At 32.0% G+C, this 17,456-nt stretch overlaps 1 protein-coding gene across 14 annotated transcripts; it reads left to right on the top strand.

The window, feature by feature from the left end:
- The first annotated feature begins 8,891 nt into the window (after window positions 1-8,891).
- LOC114256474 (uncharacterized) lies at window positions 8,892-15,748 on the top strand. Of its 14 annotated transcripts, XM_082910840.1 has the most exons (6): window positions 8,897-9,169; window positions 10,444-10,614; window positions 10,714-12,596; window positions 13,554-13,621; window positions 14,618-14,678; window positions 14,839-15,748. In XM_082910840.1, exon 3 carries the CDS (start codon window positions 11,022-11,024, stop codon window positions 12,333-12,335), a length of 1,314 nt encoding a protein of 437 aa, XP_082766966.1. In that variant the 5' UTR covers window positions 8,897-9,169; window positions 10,444-10,614; window positions 10,714-11,021; the 3' UTR covers window positions 12,336-12,596; window positions 13,554-13,621; window positions 14,618-14,678; window positions 14,839-15,748. The 14 variants fall into 14 exon arrangements, with proteins under 14 accessions (XP_082766954.1, XP_082766963.1, XP_082766958.1 ...); XM_082910832.1 differs by having other exon boundaries at window positions 8,895-9,169; window positions 10,444-12,596; window positions 14,857-15,748; XM_082910829.1 differs by having other exon boundaries at window positions 8,895-9,169; window positions 10,444-12,596.
- Window positions 15,749-17,456: the final 1,708 nt, after the last annotated feature.

The following is a 17,456-nucleotide window of genomic DNA, read 5'->3' as shown; positions in this document are numbered from 1 at the left end:
AAATTTTCACTCTGTCATTGAAAATTAACAATTAGTGACTTTTTTAATAGTGTATGATAAAAAATGTCATTAATTATCATAGAACTTATTGAATAATAAATCTACTTAGTAAGTCTCCTCCTCCCAAAAAAAAGAGGTAATTTAGCATTAAAAAGAATTCTAATACCCTTGAAAGAATTAAGAAGAAAAGTGTGAAATGCAAAATTGGCATTAAGTTTGTAGATTATCTCAATTTACCATGAAAAATATATGAAAAAGAAATATTTGTCAAATAGAGTCCATATATGGAAAATAAATAATTTAAATTAGAAGTTGGGCTTTGTGTAGAACTCTATATATAATTAAGAAAATAGATGCTAACGTGATTCTCTTAGAAAAAAGTAAACCCTTATAATGTGTCACATAAGTCTAAGAAAATATTACTTTTAATAATATATATATGATATGATGTTGAATTATAAGGAAATTCTACATATGCCCAGTTACAACCTCTATGGTCTTTGGTTATTATGAGCTATGGGGGGGGGGGGGGATTAGTTGTGACTTGATTATACACATTGTGATTGTAGTGTTAGGTATGATTCATTATGATATTGATTATGATATTATTTTGGTAATGATCCAAAACTCTATGTCATACCTAATATGGTGTTTGATTATAACTTTTTTTTATTATTTTTTTTTAAGGTTATGATTCGTAAGGATTTAGGTATCAAATCTTTAGATATCATAACTTGTTATATGGTACACATCTTATCATAGCATTAATGTTAACTATAATATGTTTATTGTGTATATATGTATATATATGTAACTGTTTTTGTGTAATATATAATTAAATGAAGGGAAATTCTATTGTACACACCCTAAAAACTCAATCATATAGGAATCTTAACTAAAAAAAAATGAGTTATAACTAAACACCATATAAGGTATAACGAGCTCTTGGATCATAACCAAAATAATATCATAACTAACATATGGTACACACCATTTACCTAGGATTACCCTTAAATGAATGTTAACTTCAAAACTTAGGATTTAGAATAAATAATTAGAGATTTAAGATTTATTTATGATTTAATTGAGTTAATGTTTTTTTTAATGGGAAATTAATATTGTTTAGGTTATTATGTATATAATATAAGAGGAAGGAAGGGGGGGGGGGGGGGGGGGGGGGGGGGGTGAAGGAAGGAAACAAAATGAGACAGAAGATTAGGTATTTTGGTCATTCACACTTGCCTTTAACAGAGTTTGGGTTGTAAATTAATCCAAAATCATAAGAAAGTTTTCTGTTTATTTTTGAAGAGTAAATTACTCTGAAAGTAGCCCATAGGGGCAAAATGACTTTTGCGCTAAAAAGCGAAAAAAAAGAAGAACAATTTGAAAACCATGCATTTTTTATCATTTCAACTAGTGGGTGTCTGGGATTTACTTTTTTGTTGGCTTTTTTTTTTTTTTAAGTAAATTTTTTAATAAGTTTTAGACTTATAGATTTTACTTGATGAAACGAATCGAAAAATTAAAAATTAAAAAAATAAACTAAAATTCAAAAAGACAAAAATAAGCAAAAAATAATGTGGTTTTTTGGCTTATTTTTTTGAGTTTTTTTTTTTTTTAAAAAAAAAAAAAAAATTCCAATTCATCTTGTCGGGATAGACTAGAAAAGTAAAATTTTTAATGACAATTGGTAAAGGAAATGGCTTTTTTATTTGTTCCCAATACCAACTCTTACACAATTCTTTGAGATTTAGGAGAAAAAAAAATACAATAAGTTTTACGATTTTGATATAATTACACATTTTTTTCCTTTTAATAAGGTTTTAAAGGAACAACTGAATTGAAAATATAAAAATAAATCAAGTAAAATATATATTTGAATATAAAAAAGATGACGACATTATTCTTTAAAAATTCATATAGGGTAAATTACACTCTAGCCCCTTTATGTATAGCCATTTCTCCACTTTGGCTCTTTAAATTTTGTTTTTCTTTTGCTACTTTGGCTTTTCATGTTTCAAGTTTTTTTTCACTTTACTTTTAAAGTTAATTTTTGCTAAAAATTAGACAGAAAAAGACACATTGACAGTCGGTGACATAAAAATATATATACATTTTATATATAACTCACACATATAACAAAAACTTAAATTTCAATATAATAATATATTATTTATGTCAAAGTGAAAAAAATAAATGAATTTAAGGGTCAAAATAAGAAAGTGACAAAACATAAAAGGACAACCCGTAATTTACCCAGTCATACAAGTAACCAATTATAGATGGAAATGGGGCTTTAAGGTACCGTTTGGTTTAGTTTTTGAATCACAATTTGATAGCCAAAAATTCAAAATCCATTTGATTATGGATTTTTAAAACGCTTTTTAAAACTTATAACTAAACAAGTTTTCAATTCTCAAAACTCTTTTCAAAAATTTATTTTTCAAAATTAATTTCAAATTTTTGTACTATTTGATGTTATGTTAAAAAATATATTTTTCTATTTTTTAAAAAAAAATTCAATTTTTTTTTTATTTTGTTCTTTCAAATTATTTTTTATTTTTTCAATTTTTTTAACAAATAATTTATTATGATTTAGATATATATAGACAATCCATCCCAAAAAAAATTTAGCATTTAAAAAAATAAAATAAAATACTTAAAAAATAAAATAAAATACTTAAATTAAAAATTAAATATTCAAAACTCAAAACACTCTTCAAAATCAAACGTAGTGTTTTTAAGGGAGCTAAGGAGGTCAATGTAATTTACACTAAATTACACAAAATAAAGATCCTCTCTCTCTCCCCCTCTCTCGCCGCAACGGCGTCCAGTTGGTCAGTCTTCTTCCTTCTCTTTTCCTCTCTATCTCTGTTTTGTATTCCTATTTTCAATTCATTTACGGTTATATTATATACTTGTAGGGGTGCCCATGTCGAGCCTTGCAGGCTCCCGCAAAAAATCGGACCGACCCGACTTTACTTATTGTAATAATCCTCACCATTGCTTACCGATAAACATTGATTACCGTCAAACTGAACTGATTACGACTGATAATTGAACTGATTAAAATACTGAACTGACTAACTGAAGTCTAGAACTGAATTGACTGAGTGTATCTGTTTAAATGCATAATCCATCTGTTTGACTGTTTGACTATCTGTTCATGTTTTAGTGTTTAAACTGCTAATTGAAGGCCTTATTGACGGCCGAATCCGAAATTGATTAGTGTGTCTTGATCATTGTAATTTATGTGATTTTATGGTGTATTTATCTAAAATGTGATCTAGTATGACTAAATTAGATTAAATATTGATCAATTGCTTAAGTTGGCCTTATTTACCAAACTAGCCTTAGTGGCCACTACTTAATTCATTGTGAGCTTCATTACACTTGATCACTAACACATTTGCTCAGCCATTCTCCTTACCTTAGTCGATATAGAGAGAGAGAGACTTGAGGAGTTGATTTCATCTCAATATTGCTTAGAATTTGAAGGAAATTGAAGTGTGGTTGCTAATCTAGTTCCCTTGCCTTTAATTGAAGACATAGGTAAGAGAAATCAACCTTTATTGATGTGTTTGAGCTTGATTCTTGCATGGTTTATGTCAAAGTTGAGAATTGAGCCATGGATTAGTTCTAGCATGTTGAAATAGAGCATAATTCATACATGCATGTTAGTATTGTTAGATTTTGAGTTGAGTTCTTGGCAAATCGTCACATGCATGTCCATGTTTTGAGTGTAGGCCATGTTTTCATCATGTTTGTGAATCAATTGGCTCATTAGAGCATGTTTTGAAGCTTGAAAGTTATTTAAAGGTCATGCATGTCATGCTTGAGGATTGTTCTTGAAAAATGGTTTGAAATTGGGTTTGAATTAAACACCCTTAGGCTTTGATTTCTCAATTGAGCTTTGAATCATGTTATTCCATGTGTTTAGAAGTGTTTTTCTAGAAATTAGCCCAAGAGGATTGAAAATTATGCTTTTGAACTTGGTTTTTGGCTTGGAGGTGCAATCTGGGTTTTCCAGATTTTGCACTCCCGCTCGAGCGGGGAAAGTGACGCTCGAGCATGGAATCCGAGCATCCAGTATCTCTGCACTGTTTTACAATCCGCTCGAGCGGAGGACTGGGCGCTCGAGCGGAGTCTTGTGTCTCAAGCTCGAGCGGGCGTCGAGCGTCCGTCGAGCGGAGATTTCACCCATCCAGTACTTTTGCAGTACGCTCGAGCGGGGGATTTACCGCTCGAGCGGGTACTTTTGTCTGCATGTCCGCTCGAGCGGAGTGACCTATGCTCGAGCGTGACCTCTGTTTTCTGAAAAATCTGAAAATACTTTTAAAAGTACATCTTTGCATCCTCATCCCATTCTAGGCATTCTTAGGCCTAGTTTAAGACATCTTATTGAGGATATAGACGTAGAACACACCAAGGCAAATTAGGGATTAAGTTATTATCTTTCCCAGCTGTGTAGCTTAGTGTGTTCAATCTGTTAACTGTGTAGGGTTGGCGACTGGGGAGGCACGCTCTAGCATACTGTAGCCCAAACTCTGTGAGTAACGACTGTGTAACGATATGTTCAAAATGATTATCTTCTGAACAACTGAACTGTACTGCTTTCTGAACTGATACTGTTAATTGAATGAATGTATGTCCTATATTCTGAACTGTATTGTGGCATCCTTAGCAACTACTGTTTACTGTTACTATTACAGAGATCTCTGTCGGTTCCCTTGTTGGAACCACTACTGTTTACTGACTGATGGCCATCATTTACTGCTCGATCTTTTAAGACCTACTGTTTACTGTACTGTTATGCTAATGGATGTACCACATATGACTGTACTGACTGAACGACTGAAATACTGATTTAATGAACTGTTTTCATACTGTAAGGACATTCATTCTTAACCTCTTTATGCATTATGTTATTCACTGGGTTTTAGCTCACTGCTCATATATATATGTAGGTGTTCAGGCACCAGACCGCGGCTAGGAGCGTCAGGGTTACTCCAGTTTTGTCAAGCCAACTACCGTGCCTCACTGTGAGGTTCCAAGCCTATCATGCTAAGGCTTAGGGGTGTTTTAGGACTCCTCCTTCTGTACTGTCTTGCTGTTTTGTAATAACCAATGGATTGTATAAACTGAATGTTTACTGTACCGTTACATAGGGATTGGGTCCCTATTCTGAATGATTGTATATATTGTGTATACCTTTCCACTGAATGTAAATATGTTTGGAAAGTTCTTTGCATACAGATTGTCACAGCTCATTGGGCATTGTTTAATTACTGTATTGGCTTCCGCCAGGCCCTGTACTCTGTTTTACTGTACTACTGTTAAGCACGCCTTCGGTAATCTCGGATTACTGGCCGGTTACGGTGCTAAATCCATAGGGCCGGGTTTGGGTCGTGACACTTATGGACCAGAAAACTAGGCCTAAGCCCAAGCCAGACCTAGGGGTATTTGGGCTTTGGATGGGCCAGTGAGCCAGGTCGCTGGGTTTAGGTCTGGGCTCAAACTTTGGGCTGACCTAAACAATTTTTTAAAATTTTTTCCACAAAGATTTTATTATTTTCCATTAAAAATAACACTAGGCCTCAAATGGGCTGGGCTTTTGAGTGGGCCTTGAGCGGGCCCACGAGCTGGGCCAAGCAGGTCGGGTCCATGAGTCGGGCCGAGCCTGAGCTTTAAAACGATGGCCCAGACCCAAGTCCAAGGCCTCGGACTGGGCTTGGGCCCGGGCCTAAAAGGGCCAAGCTCACGGGCCACGGGCCATTTTTACACTTCTATATACTTGTTAGAAGGAACGGAATCAGGATTTTATTATCGAAGGCGCCAAAAGAAAAATAAATTTTTTCACCATATACACAACACACACATGTACATATATATGATATATAAATTATATATACATAAAAAAAAAATAATACTATAGAAGCAATTTCTAATAGGATGAATAAATTTTTTTTTGATATAAAATAGAAGGAGAATTGAAGATGGAAGAAGAATAACAGATATATATTTTTATACTGTGGGCCATTTTATATATATATATATATATATATTTAAAGTTCTATGGCAAATAATAATGTTCATAGAAACAAGGACCATGGCTCCCCATAATCTTCTCGTAGTTCTTCTGTCCCTGCTTGTTAGTTGCTAAGCCCTTTTTTTTTTTTTTTTTTTTTTTTTTTTTTTTTTTTTTTTTTTTCGGGTGGTTTTGCTAAGCCAAGTTCTGATTAATTTGTTTTGCCAAATTTGAATTTCACTTATGCTTGGCTATCATTTTTCAAAAACACTTTTCAAAAAATTTTACTTTTTTATTTTATGTGTTTTTTTGTTTTTACTGAATTTTTTTAATATTTTGAGCAATTTTTTTAATTTTTAAACATACCTAACATACATATACCTAAAAAGTAAAAAATTTTTGAAAAAAACATTTTAAAAATTCACTAAATATCAAAAATACAAAAAAATACGAGAATTCAGTACATTTTTTGTATTTTTATATATTTATTAATTTTTAAAAATATTTTTTCACAATTTTTTTACTTTTTAGATACATCTAAGTAAGGTGCATCTAAAAAAGTAAAAAAAATGTTTAAAATTTTAAAAATATTCACTAAAAACAAAAAAAAACACAAAAATCAAAAACTCAATTTTCAAAAAACTTAATTCAAAAAACTCAAACCAAACAGCCTGTCTCAATGTTAAGTTCTTTGAAGGAGCTTGGTCACTGAATAAACAGGTTATCATTCCATTGAATAAACAGGTTATCATTCCTTATTAGTTATCTCAATTATACCACACAATTTTAGGATTATATAATATAATTAGATTCCTAGGGTATAATTTATCAGACTGTAATTTAAGTGTTTTATTGATAAATATGATTTATATAAATAAAAACATGACATTTATACATCAAATTAATAGAATTGCTGTTATTGCGTAATAGTGAAATAATTTAAGATCATAATAACATATATATTGTTAGAATAAATACAGGGTCAATGAAAGATTTTTAAAAATTTAGAAATATTATATACATTATAAAAATATTGCCTTTTTAGGTTTGCTTAATGGTTTGTGTTTCAAAACATTGGTTGGAGATACAATTCTCATTATTGATTGGATAATTGAAAAGTTTTTGTTGCAAATCCAATTAATCTCTCTTTGTCTCTCAATACACATATATTTTCCAACAATATGTACACACACGTGTGTGTATATATATATATACCTTTCCTAGTATTCAAATATCATCTCAGATCAGAGATTCTCACCATTCCATGATTGTAATGGAGTCATCTAAGGTAATAATTGGTTTATTGGAATAAAAAAGAATGGAATGACCATTCTATCACTATGTTCATTCTCATGTTTGATTGATTTAAAAAATAATGACAAAATGTATTATAAATAGAATCATCATTCATTATTTTAAGGAATGGTCATTCCATGCGAGAGTTTGAGGAATGATCTTATGAAGTACAGATACAGACACTGGATATGACATGGACACGGAGACACATAAATTCATGCATAAAATTGAAAAAAAAATAAAAAATAAAAAATAGGAAAAATTAAAAGAGAAGAAAACAGAGTCTCGGGTACAAATAATAATAAAAAAAGAGTAGGGATTTTTTTATTATAAAAAAGATATTTTCAATCTTTCATGAGGAGGGAAAGAAAAAAATAAATAAAAAGAGAGAGGGTCTTTCATGAGAAGAAAAAGAATATAATAAATAAAAAGGGCGAGACAGAAACGAAAAGCAGAGCAAAAATGTTTAGAGATCTTCAAAATTTTATTTAATATTTTATATAAGCGTGTGATTTATATGATACCTATGTTATGTAGGTGTTATACTCATATAAGATATTTAATTAAAGTGGTATTATTAGCGTCTCATAAATTATTTTAGGCCCTCTATTACTTTAGATCTTTATTTATAAATTTTGAAACTCTTAAAATTTATTTCCTCCTAAATAATATCAAAACTATCTTTGTGAAAATATTACATTTATTGAATACACACTCCCATACCCTCACACCCCAAAAAAATTCTTAACAAAACCCACGAAGAAGAAGAAGAAAAAGAGGCAATGTGATTACTATCTTTGCTACTTCATCTACCATTGTCACAGTTAGCATGCTTTTTTTTTTTTTCTCTCTCTCTCTATATATATATATATAGACATAATTTCATAATTTTATCATAATAATTTTTTCTCTTATAGAAAAAAATTATAATAATTGGTTTAGTTTTCTCAATAAAACAAGTCTGAATCTATGAATAATGTTCAATTATCTATTTCTGAACAAATAATAAATATTCGGTTACTGATTCCCAAACAAATAAACAATGTTCGGACTTGTATTCCCGAATTTCGGTTATAACTTCGGGAGTTTAGTCTCGAAAAAATGACAAACAAATTTTATTATTTTTGCTATTTTTTTCAAGAAACTTATTCTTACAAGACCAATCTCCTCTGAGAACAACATTAAAGGTATGAACCTCCTTTAAGTTTTTATTATTGTACTTCTCTCGTGTTATGGAGCTGTGGTTGCGAGACAAACTTTCACTTATTGTTATTATCGAAGAAGTGAAGGTAATCAAATGGTTGTTGACAAAAGGTTTTCAAGATTTTGAGGGTGAGTAGGTTTTGAAGATCGGATTTAGAAAATATGGATGGGTGGTGGTGGAAGTCGGTGCTCTGATAAATCCTAATTCATAATATAGTAGATGTGTAGGTTGTGAATTAGGGTGTCTTAAAATTAATAATACCTTGTACAATAATTTTATTTGAGATTATTATTATAATAAAAAAACTAAAAATTGAGTCGTCCAAACAGCACTCTTTTATTATCAAAATTTAATAGAACTTTTGGCTTATCTAGCCTCACAGAGCCAGCGAGAGAGAGGAAAAACAGAGTGAGGGAAAAGACGACGAAAAACAGAGCGAGAGACGATCTGAGAGAGAGAGGGAGAGAGGGAGAGAGACGAACTGTGACAGAGAGAGAGACGATCTGCGAGAGGGAGAGGCGAACTGCGAAGAGAGACGAAAAGCAGAGAGAGAGAGAGACGACCTTCGAAGTGATGAAAGAAGGAGGACATACCTCGATCTAGGGCTTCAACTTCACCCTCTTGAGCTTCAACATGTTAAGGTTCTTCTTCACATTCTTTCTCTCTCTCTCTCTCTCTGTCTCTCTCTTTGTCGATCAACAGCCTAGGGTTTTTGTTCAGAATCGTGTCCCGAATGTGTCCGACTGCAAAAAATTCAAAAAAAAAGGATACCTCCCATAGAGTGTCCGACACGTGTTGGACACCCATACACTGCCTTCGGAGAGGTGTTCGTGCTTCACAGAGCACAAGGGTTGTGAAATAATCATGAGAATTTATCAATATTTTAAATTTAGAAAGAATTATTACAAATCATTGGATAATGCAATGGAGATCCTGCCTTATAACTTTGGAATAATCTCAGATCATCTGATTCATTGTTCTTTCCTAGCATTGCATTTCTAACACCTTCTGTCATTTCCTTCGATTTGAGAGATTATAGTTTCAGGTTTTCTATAAAATTCGACATTATAACATAACGATAGATTATTTTCTTCCTTGTGTTTTCAAGCTTTAGCCTTTAGGAATATTGAAGAACAAAGTAGCAATTGTGGCTTAATTAATGTTTTAACTATGAAGGTTCGATTTCTTGTACATGTAATCATCTGTGTATTTTGTTTTATAAATTTTGAGCATTTTTCATTCACCAAGTTCCAACTTCTAACAGAAAAAAGACTCTTGGTTATGTTTTGTTTTAGTCTAGTCTTAGATTATGATATTATTATGACTTCATGGTTAAATTCCAGTTGACCAAATAGTTGAACCTTTGACCCTTAGCTTGATTTCTTCTCTATTTTGTTCAGTAGTCTATTGGATGAAATTAATCATATATCATCAGAAAATAACACCAAGAGATGAATTAAAAAAATAACACCTAGATATTTATAAGCACTCTCAAACGAATTGTTTTAATCAGAGGTAAAAATAGGCATTGCTAGCCTAGACCAGTCAACCGGATGAAAACATGAAGTTGATGAAATAGGATGGAACGAACTTATAACCAACATGATAAGGAAAATAATAAATGTTTAATGTAATAATTGATACTAAATGGTATGACAAATATTTAATGTTTATTGTAGCAATCTGTTGGAGGCTTGGAGCTACTACGGTTACTATTGCAATTTGTACTTTAGTAGGGATAAGTCTATACTGAAGATGTGTTTTACACCTTTAAAGATATTTAATTAGAGTGTATATAATATATGTATGTATGTGAATGTGTGTTTTATAGTGATATATGTCTATTTGTACATATGTTAGTTGTATAGTTCTGTCTGGTGATTAAATGTTTTATTTGTTTATTTATTTTATTCAGTCAATAATTGCAAAGAGGGGGAAGAAAAAAAGGAACAGCGGAAAGGAACCAAAACAAAACAAAGCAAGACAAACAACAATATCAAAGGAGACAACATGATGAAGCTGGGAGCAAGTTCACGTATACATAGAAGTCATTGCTAACAGGAAGAGGAATCTGTGAACCTTCTAGGTATCCAAGAAGTTATTTCTGAAAGTCCATGCTGCCATCTCATTAACAAACATGCTTAATTAATAAATGCTCACATGGCCTCAAAACTGATCCAAACAGCAAGCCATGAAGCTGAGAACCCCATTGAAGTCTCTCTAAGAGAAGCTTTTGAATTTCTTCAACCACAACTAAGACCCCCGTTTCCACTCAAAATTCCAACACCTCCAGAATACTTGAACCTTAACCGGGCAATTCTCTATGGAATTTTTTGTGAACCCCATTTGGCCAAAGTTCATATTAAGCACTTACATGGAAAAATAACAGATGGTTATAGTTTTTTCACGAATACCCTTACGAAGGTGGTTAATGATTTGTACCCAAAACTTGTTGATTCGGCAAAGATTCAGTTGATTTGGGTTACTACTGAAATGGTATGTGTTTCAGCTATAGGAATCGATGGCTTGTTAGTGGCCCTCCTTAGGCAAACTGTTTCTGGGGATTTTAGTGAAGGGAATTTGTGGTTGTGTTCAGAGTTGGTTAGTCTTTTTTGGGCCAAATGGGATTGTTTATTAGAAGAAGAGCCATTAGTCTTAACAAGTGCTCTTTATACATTTCTTCGGTTATTGTCTGATCATTGTCGGTTATCAATTAATACAAAATTAGAGGTGTTGAAGCAAAAGGAGATTGATTTTTGTGTCAGAATGTTGAGGCAGCAGTTCCATCTGTGTTTGAAGATAGGGAGGGATCTGGTTCGCATTCTACAAGACTTGGCTCATGCACCTGAGTTTCAAGCTATATGGAAGGACTTGCTGTTGAATCCTGGTGAATTCAAAACTAACGAGTTTCATGATATTTCACAGCTTTACCTATCAAGGACTTCTAATCGGTATCTTTTACTCCGGATCACTCCGGAAATGGAGATTCAATTGCGGTTTTTGCTTACACATGTGAAGTTTGGGAGTCAAAAGCGGTACCAAGCTTGGTTTGCAAGAAAGTTTCTTTGCTTGCCGGAGAGAGAGACCCTTGTAATTGACATTGTTCGATTTATTTGTTGTTCACACCACCCACCTAATGAAATCATCCAATCAGCTATTATCCCTAGATGGGCTGTTATAGGCTGGTTATTGAAATCTTGTAGGAAGAATTATGTTGAAGGCAATGCGAAGCTCTCACTGTTTTATGATTGGCTTTTCTTTGATGAAAGATTGGACAGTATTATGAATATTGAGCCTGCAATCTTACTGATGGTGCACTCAATTCCTAAATACATTGACATGACTCACACCCTTCTTGAGTTTTTGTTCCTTCTCATGGACAACTATGATGTTGAGAGGAAAGATATAATCAAACATGGGGTCTTATCAGCTTTCTGTATGCTTGTTAGAAAAGGAGTGGTTCACTCGTTTGATATTTTGATTAATTGTGATGCACTTTCTCCATATCTCAAACAGAGGCTTGGGGGGTTGTTTATTTGTATGAATGCAAGTGTTTCTAAGGAATTGCAGCCAGCCCAAGCAGTGCACTCCTTGAATTTGCCAAAAGCCTCCAGCATGGAAACTCAAAACACCATTACAGGGAAACTGAGGATATCTACATGCATGAGCAATGAAGGATTGGTCGCCTTGCCCAAAAAAATTATTAAAAAAAGAAAGAAGAAAAGGTCACCTAATGTTGCTTCTGTTCCCATTTCAAATGAACCAGACACTGCTTCTCGTCTGTTACACACGATTAGCAGAAGTTAAGTTGATACTTTGGTGTGTTTGATTGGCAGCAGATCTTATGTATAGTTTTTGTTTTTTTTTTCCTTATTATGGTAATGTACTATATTTGGCCAATGATTATTTGTAAAGGTGCTTTTTAATTATTTTTTTATTATCTGCAGGGATTTTGGTCGGTAGCATAATTTATGGTTGATCTTTATTTTGCTCTGTTATTGTTGATTTGCATGTTCATGGACTATGCGACCCCGTGGATTGGCAATTTGGCACCTATGCTGAACTCAGGTAATTAATCTCCTTAATTTGGTTTTAATCTAATTCACCTACTCAATTAGAATTCCTCAAACTTCATTTGAGGAATCTGTATATCTGGAGCAGTATTTTACACCGATGCTGGTCTTGAAGTGACACAAACTAGTATGCCATGAGATGCATAAGATGTTCTTTGAATCTCTGTCATCATTTCCTAGCTGCTGCCTATTTGCCTCCAATGACTATGGACATAGCTTTTTGAATAAAAACTCATTTTTCCAAAAAAAAAAAAGCTCTAATTTTTCCAAATTCCTGTTGCCATCTCCTCTTTTCTTTGCATTATGAGCATTTGAAACAGTGAATTTGACTTGTGTCTCCACGAGGTACTTAAATTTCTTGATCATGAAAGTGGAGTCAATTGTGTCTAGACTATAACCTAATTCCAATCTTAAAACAGCAGAATTAATGAGCATTTGGTTGTTTGATAACCTAACTTGGATTGCACTTCATGATTATTTCCTCTATTCAATGAAAGAGGTATACATTAAGTTCAACTAATGTCATCAAGTATATATATTTGGATGTATTAATTCAGAACATCCAATATAATGTTTTGCTACATAGAACTAATTCTAATATGCCCAAATAATAAAATCCTTAGAAGTTTGAATGATTGCTTGAAATTTGAAAAGTAAATAAACCAACCAAAACCAAACCAAGCCTTAAGTGTCATCAAATGGGGTCGGCTATATGAATCTTTCTTCTCCACGCGGCTCTGTCAAAGGCTTGGAAAGTAAGTAAATCTTGGATTAAAATATATTTGGGGTGATGGATAGTGGTCATCTTGCCTACAATTTGTTGTTTGGTGGACTAGTTAATGCTTTATGGAAGCACCTTTAGAAAGAAGCCCATCAAAATGTCAGCTCCTTTAGCCAAGATGATGTTTCCAGGCGCCAATGTGAAACTTGTTTTTATGTTTAATCAATACAGGAGATTGAAGCAGATAGGTGGTCTTGCGAATCAAACTTATCCAAACTGAGCAATTTGATATTGCTGAGGTAAAATTTTCTCTAATGATCCAAAGCAGTAGAAACAATCTAATAACTTACGTGGTGTCTCTGGACTTGTATTGATCTGAATGCTGTATAATGTCTGGAAAACTTGACTATGCAAATTCATAGTGGGAGTGACTAGAGTTGCAGGCAAGTTTTTATTGACTGTGGATGGACACAACACTGGACAGATGTTTCTAATGGCTTATTGGGGTTATAACTTGTATGTAATACCCTGCTAGAAAATCTTAGGGCTTGTTTGGAAGTTCACAGCTTTAGCCGAACAAAAAATGTGGTTTTGTTCTTGAAGAGGAATCACTTGTCACTTACACCTTGTACAGAAGTTCATCTTCAAAAGAACATAGGCAAATTGAAGGAATACATCCTTTCGAGGTGCTTATTTTCTTTGGGAAGAAAACCATCATGGCAATTTTACAGAGTCACTAGAAATTAGGTGGCAGTTTGACTGTAGTGACCTAACCACAATTGTGGAAGTAGAACTCTAATGCCACAAATATAATGGAAAATAATGTTTTACTATTTATCCGATAATTTTGGAAATATTTTATTTCTATTAAGCAGAACAACATATTTTGTTTTCCCTTGTTGAGAAAGTAAAAGTGCCATTTTGCATTGATCACAGATTTCCTTCCTTTCCTCAGTCTCCTCCGTCTGTGTATCTGTATGTCTCTCTGTGCAATCGATTTGAACCACATTCCCTGCTGCTATACCTCATCTGACCTCCATCGCTGACCTCATGGCTGCTTTCTTTTACTATAGCATCATTTTTGAGTTAATATTGCTCGAGTTTTTATTTCTTTTGGAGTTCGCTTCAGCTTTGATGTTTTTCCATTGTTTTGATTGCTTTAATTTTTGGGATCTAACTGGAAACTCAGCGTCTCCTAACCAAAAAAGGAAATCTCTCTCTCTCTCTCTCTCTCTCTATATATATATATATATATATGTTCTAAATATTTAATCTCTCGTGTGCTTTAAATTTAGGGGGAATTACTGCCTGATGGGGCAGAAGATAAAAAAATTACAAAAACATGCAGAGATGAAGGTGAGACTTACGCCACCAAAAATTCTCACTTTCACCTTACCATATAATCATTTGCACTCCCCATGTGTTTTTAATTTTTTTTACTCTCCACTGGACAATAAATTCCCCCTTATATTTAAGCTTTTACAATTATTTCTGTACATTTTATTTGTTGTTTCAGCTCTTTCTATTGCTATAGATCACACGACATCGTCAACGAGGAGGATGGTGACCTCTGGTCGGCTCAGCAGTCCAATCCCCTCATTCCAACCACTTTCATTCCCAACCTCTGCAACACATACACTAACAAAGAAACCATTGACCAGAATTTTTTCAGAGTTCTTTCCACATGCATTTTATTCTGACCTGCATTGTGGTAGGCAAACAAGATCACCAAAAAGTCACTGAATACATCTTTTGTTCATCCATTTGGTTATGCAGTGGAGTGGAGGTGAGTTCATCATCTCACTTGTGCCTGCAATATAGAAGATCATGAGGTTTCTCAACGTGAGAGGTGTGCAAAAAAAATACAAAGAAGATGCTCAATTGGTGGAGAAGCCCAATTTCTTTACTTTTCATACCCCCTATTCCTCTTTATACATGCTTTTTTACAAAGGAGCTTCATCTCTCTCTACTCCAAAACAGAACTTAACAGATGATTAACTAACTACCATGAACAACTTCATAACAAATTAACTGTCTTCATCACAAACTAACATCTCAGCTACAGTCTTCACTTCTGATTGGTTCTCTCCTGCCACAAGTTCAGTTGCAATAGATTCATACCCTAGTCTTTTGATTAGTCATGTCATTATCTGAAATCATAATAATAGTCTATTTTATTTTTATTTTTTGATTAGTTATTTCATTATCCGAAATCATAGTAATATTGTCTATTTTATTTATTTTTTGGATCTTTTATTTTTATTTTTTTATAATTGTTGGCAGCCCACCAACAAGCGTCTATCATGATCAGAAACTCATTCTCATCTGCAGGATGATAAGTAGGTTGTTGAATATATGTATCACACTTTTAACAATTCCTTGTAAATAGACTTGTACCTCACAAATGGAGTATCATTTCATTTTAATCTTTCAAAGCTCCAGAAAGAAAATGCAGGATTAGCTGTTCCAGAGAGTATTTGGAGCCTAGTTTCTTACTAGCTTTATATAAATTAAACATCTCAGAAATGTATTTTAGAAGTTCCCTTATTTAATGATGAGTTAGGTCTCTCCCAAAAAGAAAGTTCTAGGCTCTGTTTGGTTTGATTGTGGAATCATAATTCTGCCCTCATATTCCAAGACTCTGGTTGGTTGTAATTTTCTAAAATTAATTCTAACTCCAGGTTCAAAACACATTTAAAACATGTTTGGTAAACTAAAAGTTTTTAAATTTTGAATTTTGAATTCTGAAAAGAGTGGATTGAGTTTATTTGGTCGTCAGCCTAGACATCCTCCCGGACGTCCGTCCGGTTGACTGAAAAGGTTTTTTTTTTTTTTTTGGGCAATTGCAACCTATATTTAAAAAAAAAAATTTATATTTATTTTTGATTTTTTTAATATAGAAATTATTTTTTTAGACCAAAATGACAAATTATTTGGTCATTTATTTAAAAATAACAAAAAAAAATTTTAAAATAAAAATTAGGGCGAATGATATTAACGGTCCTTATAATTTGAGAATTATGTCACTTTGGTTCCTGACTTTTCAATTGTAACACATTGGATCCTTAATTTTGAATCGTGTTTCAAATAAAAACAATTAAAAATTCATTGTTCAATTTCAAGGGCAAAGTGGTTAATATGATAAAATATAGGTTAGTTTGACAAAAATAAATATCAAAAAATTATTTATAATCACCAAAGATAAAATTATGTCAAATTGATAAATATTTTACATATATATTTATTTATTTTAACAAATTAATTTTTAATAAATGTTGGATGATGATTAAGAAATGAGTGGTTGTTTTTATTTTTATTAGATTAGTTTCTATTTTTTCAAAAGTCAAATATGACGACAACTTTGATATCATTATAAAATCAATCCATTAAATTAAAAAATTTAAAACTAAAAACATTTCATATATTCAACATATTGATTAAACACTAAGAATCTAATAACCATTTATACATGATAATCATCCAAAAATATCTGTTAATAACAAATAAAGTCATCTATTACATGATAATCATCGAAAAATATCAAAAAAAACAATCAACCATTACATAATCATTATCTAAACACATAATAAAACTTAATTTGGTAAAAATAAATAAATAAATGTGTAAAAGATTTAACAATTTTACATAATTATCTTTGGTAGGTATAAATAATTTTTAAAAATTCAAAAATATTTTTTTAACATTTATTTTTGTCAGATTAGTTTATATGTTATCAAATTGACGACTATGCCTCTGAGATTGAGTAATGATATCTTCAATTGTCCTTATTTGAAACAAGATTTAAAATTCACGGTCAATTGTGTCACAATTGAAAAATCAAAGATCAAAATGACACAAACTTCAAACTATAAAGATTGTTAGTGTAATTTGGCTTAAAAATTAATTTGTCACATCAATTTTTTTTTAAAAAAACATTTTTAAACAAAACAATTTAAAAAAATTTCAACCAAATATACAATCAAAAGTGAATTTAAAACACTAATAGAATATTTTTTTTAACAAAAATAAAATATATTTTTAATTATTTTAAATAAAAAAATTGCGGAATTTTTTTCGTTTTTTAAATAAAAAAATTATTGTTTTCAATAATTATTTTTTTGAATTGAATTTTAA

The sequence above is a fragment of the Camellia sinensis genome, unplaced genomic scaffold (genome assembly GCF_055761805.1).
Source record: "Camellia sinensis isolate YWXY unplaced genomic scaffold, ASM5576180v1 Unanchor1, whole genome shotgun sequence".
In the NCBI taxonomy this organism is placed as follows: Eukaryota; Viridiplantae; Streptophyta; class Magnoliopsida; order Ericales; family Theaceae; genus Camellia; species Camellia sinensis.
Note: the sequence above shows the minus strand (reverse complement) of the source record. Positions and strands in the feature narration are given on the sequence as shown.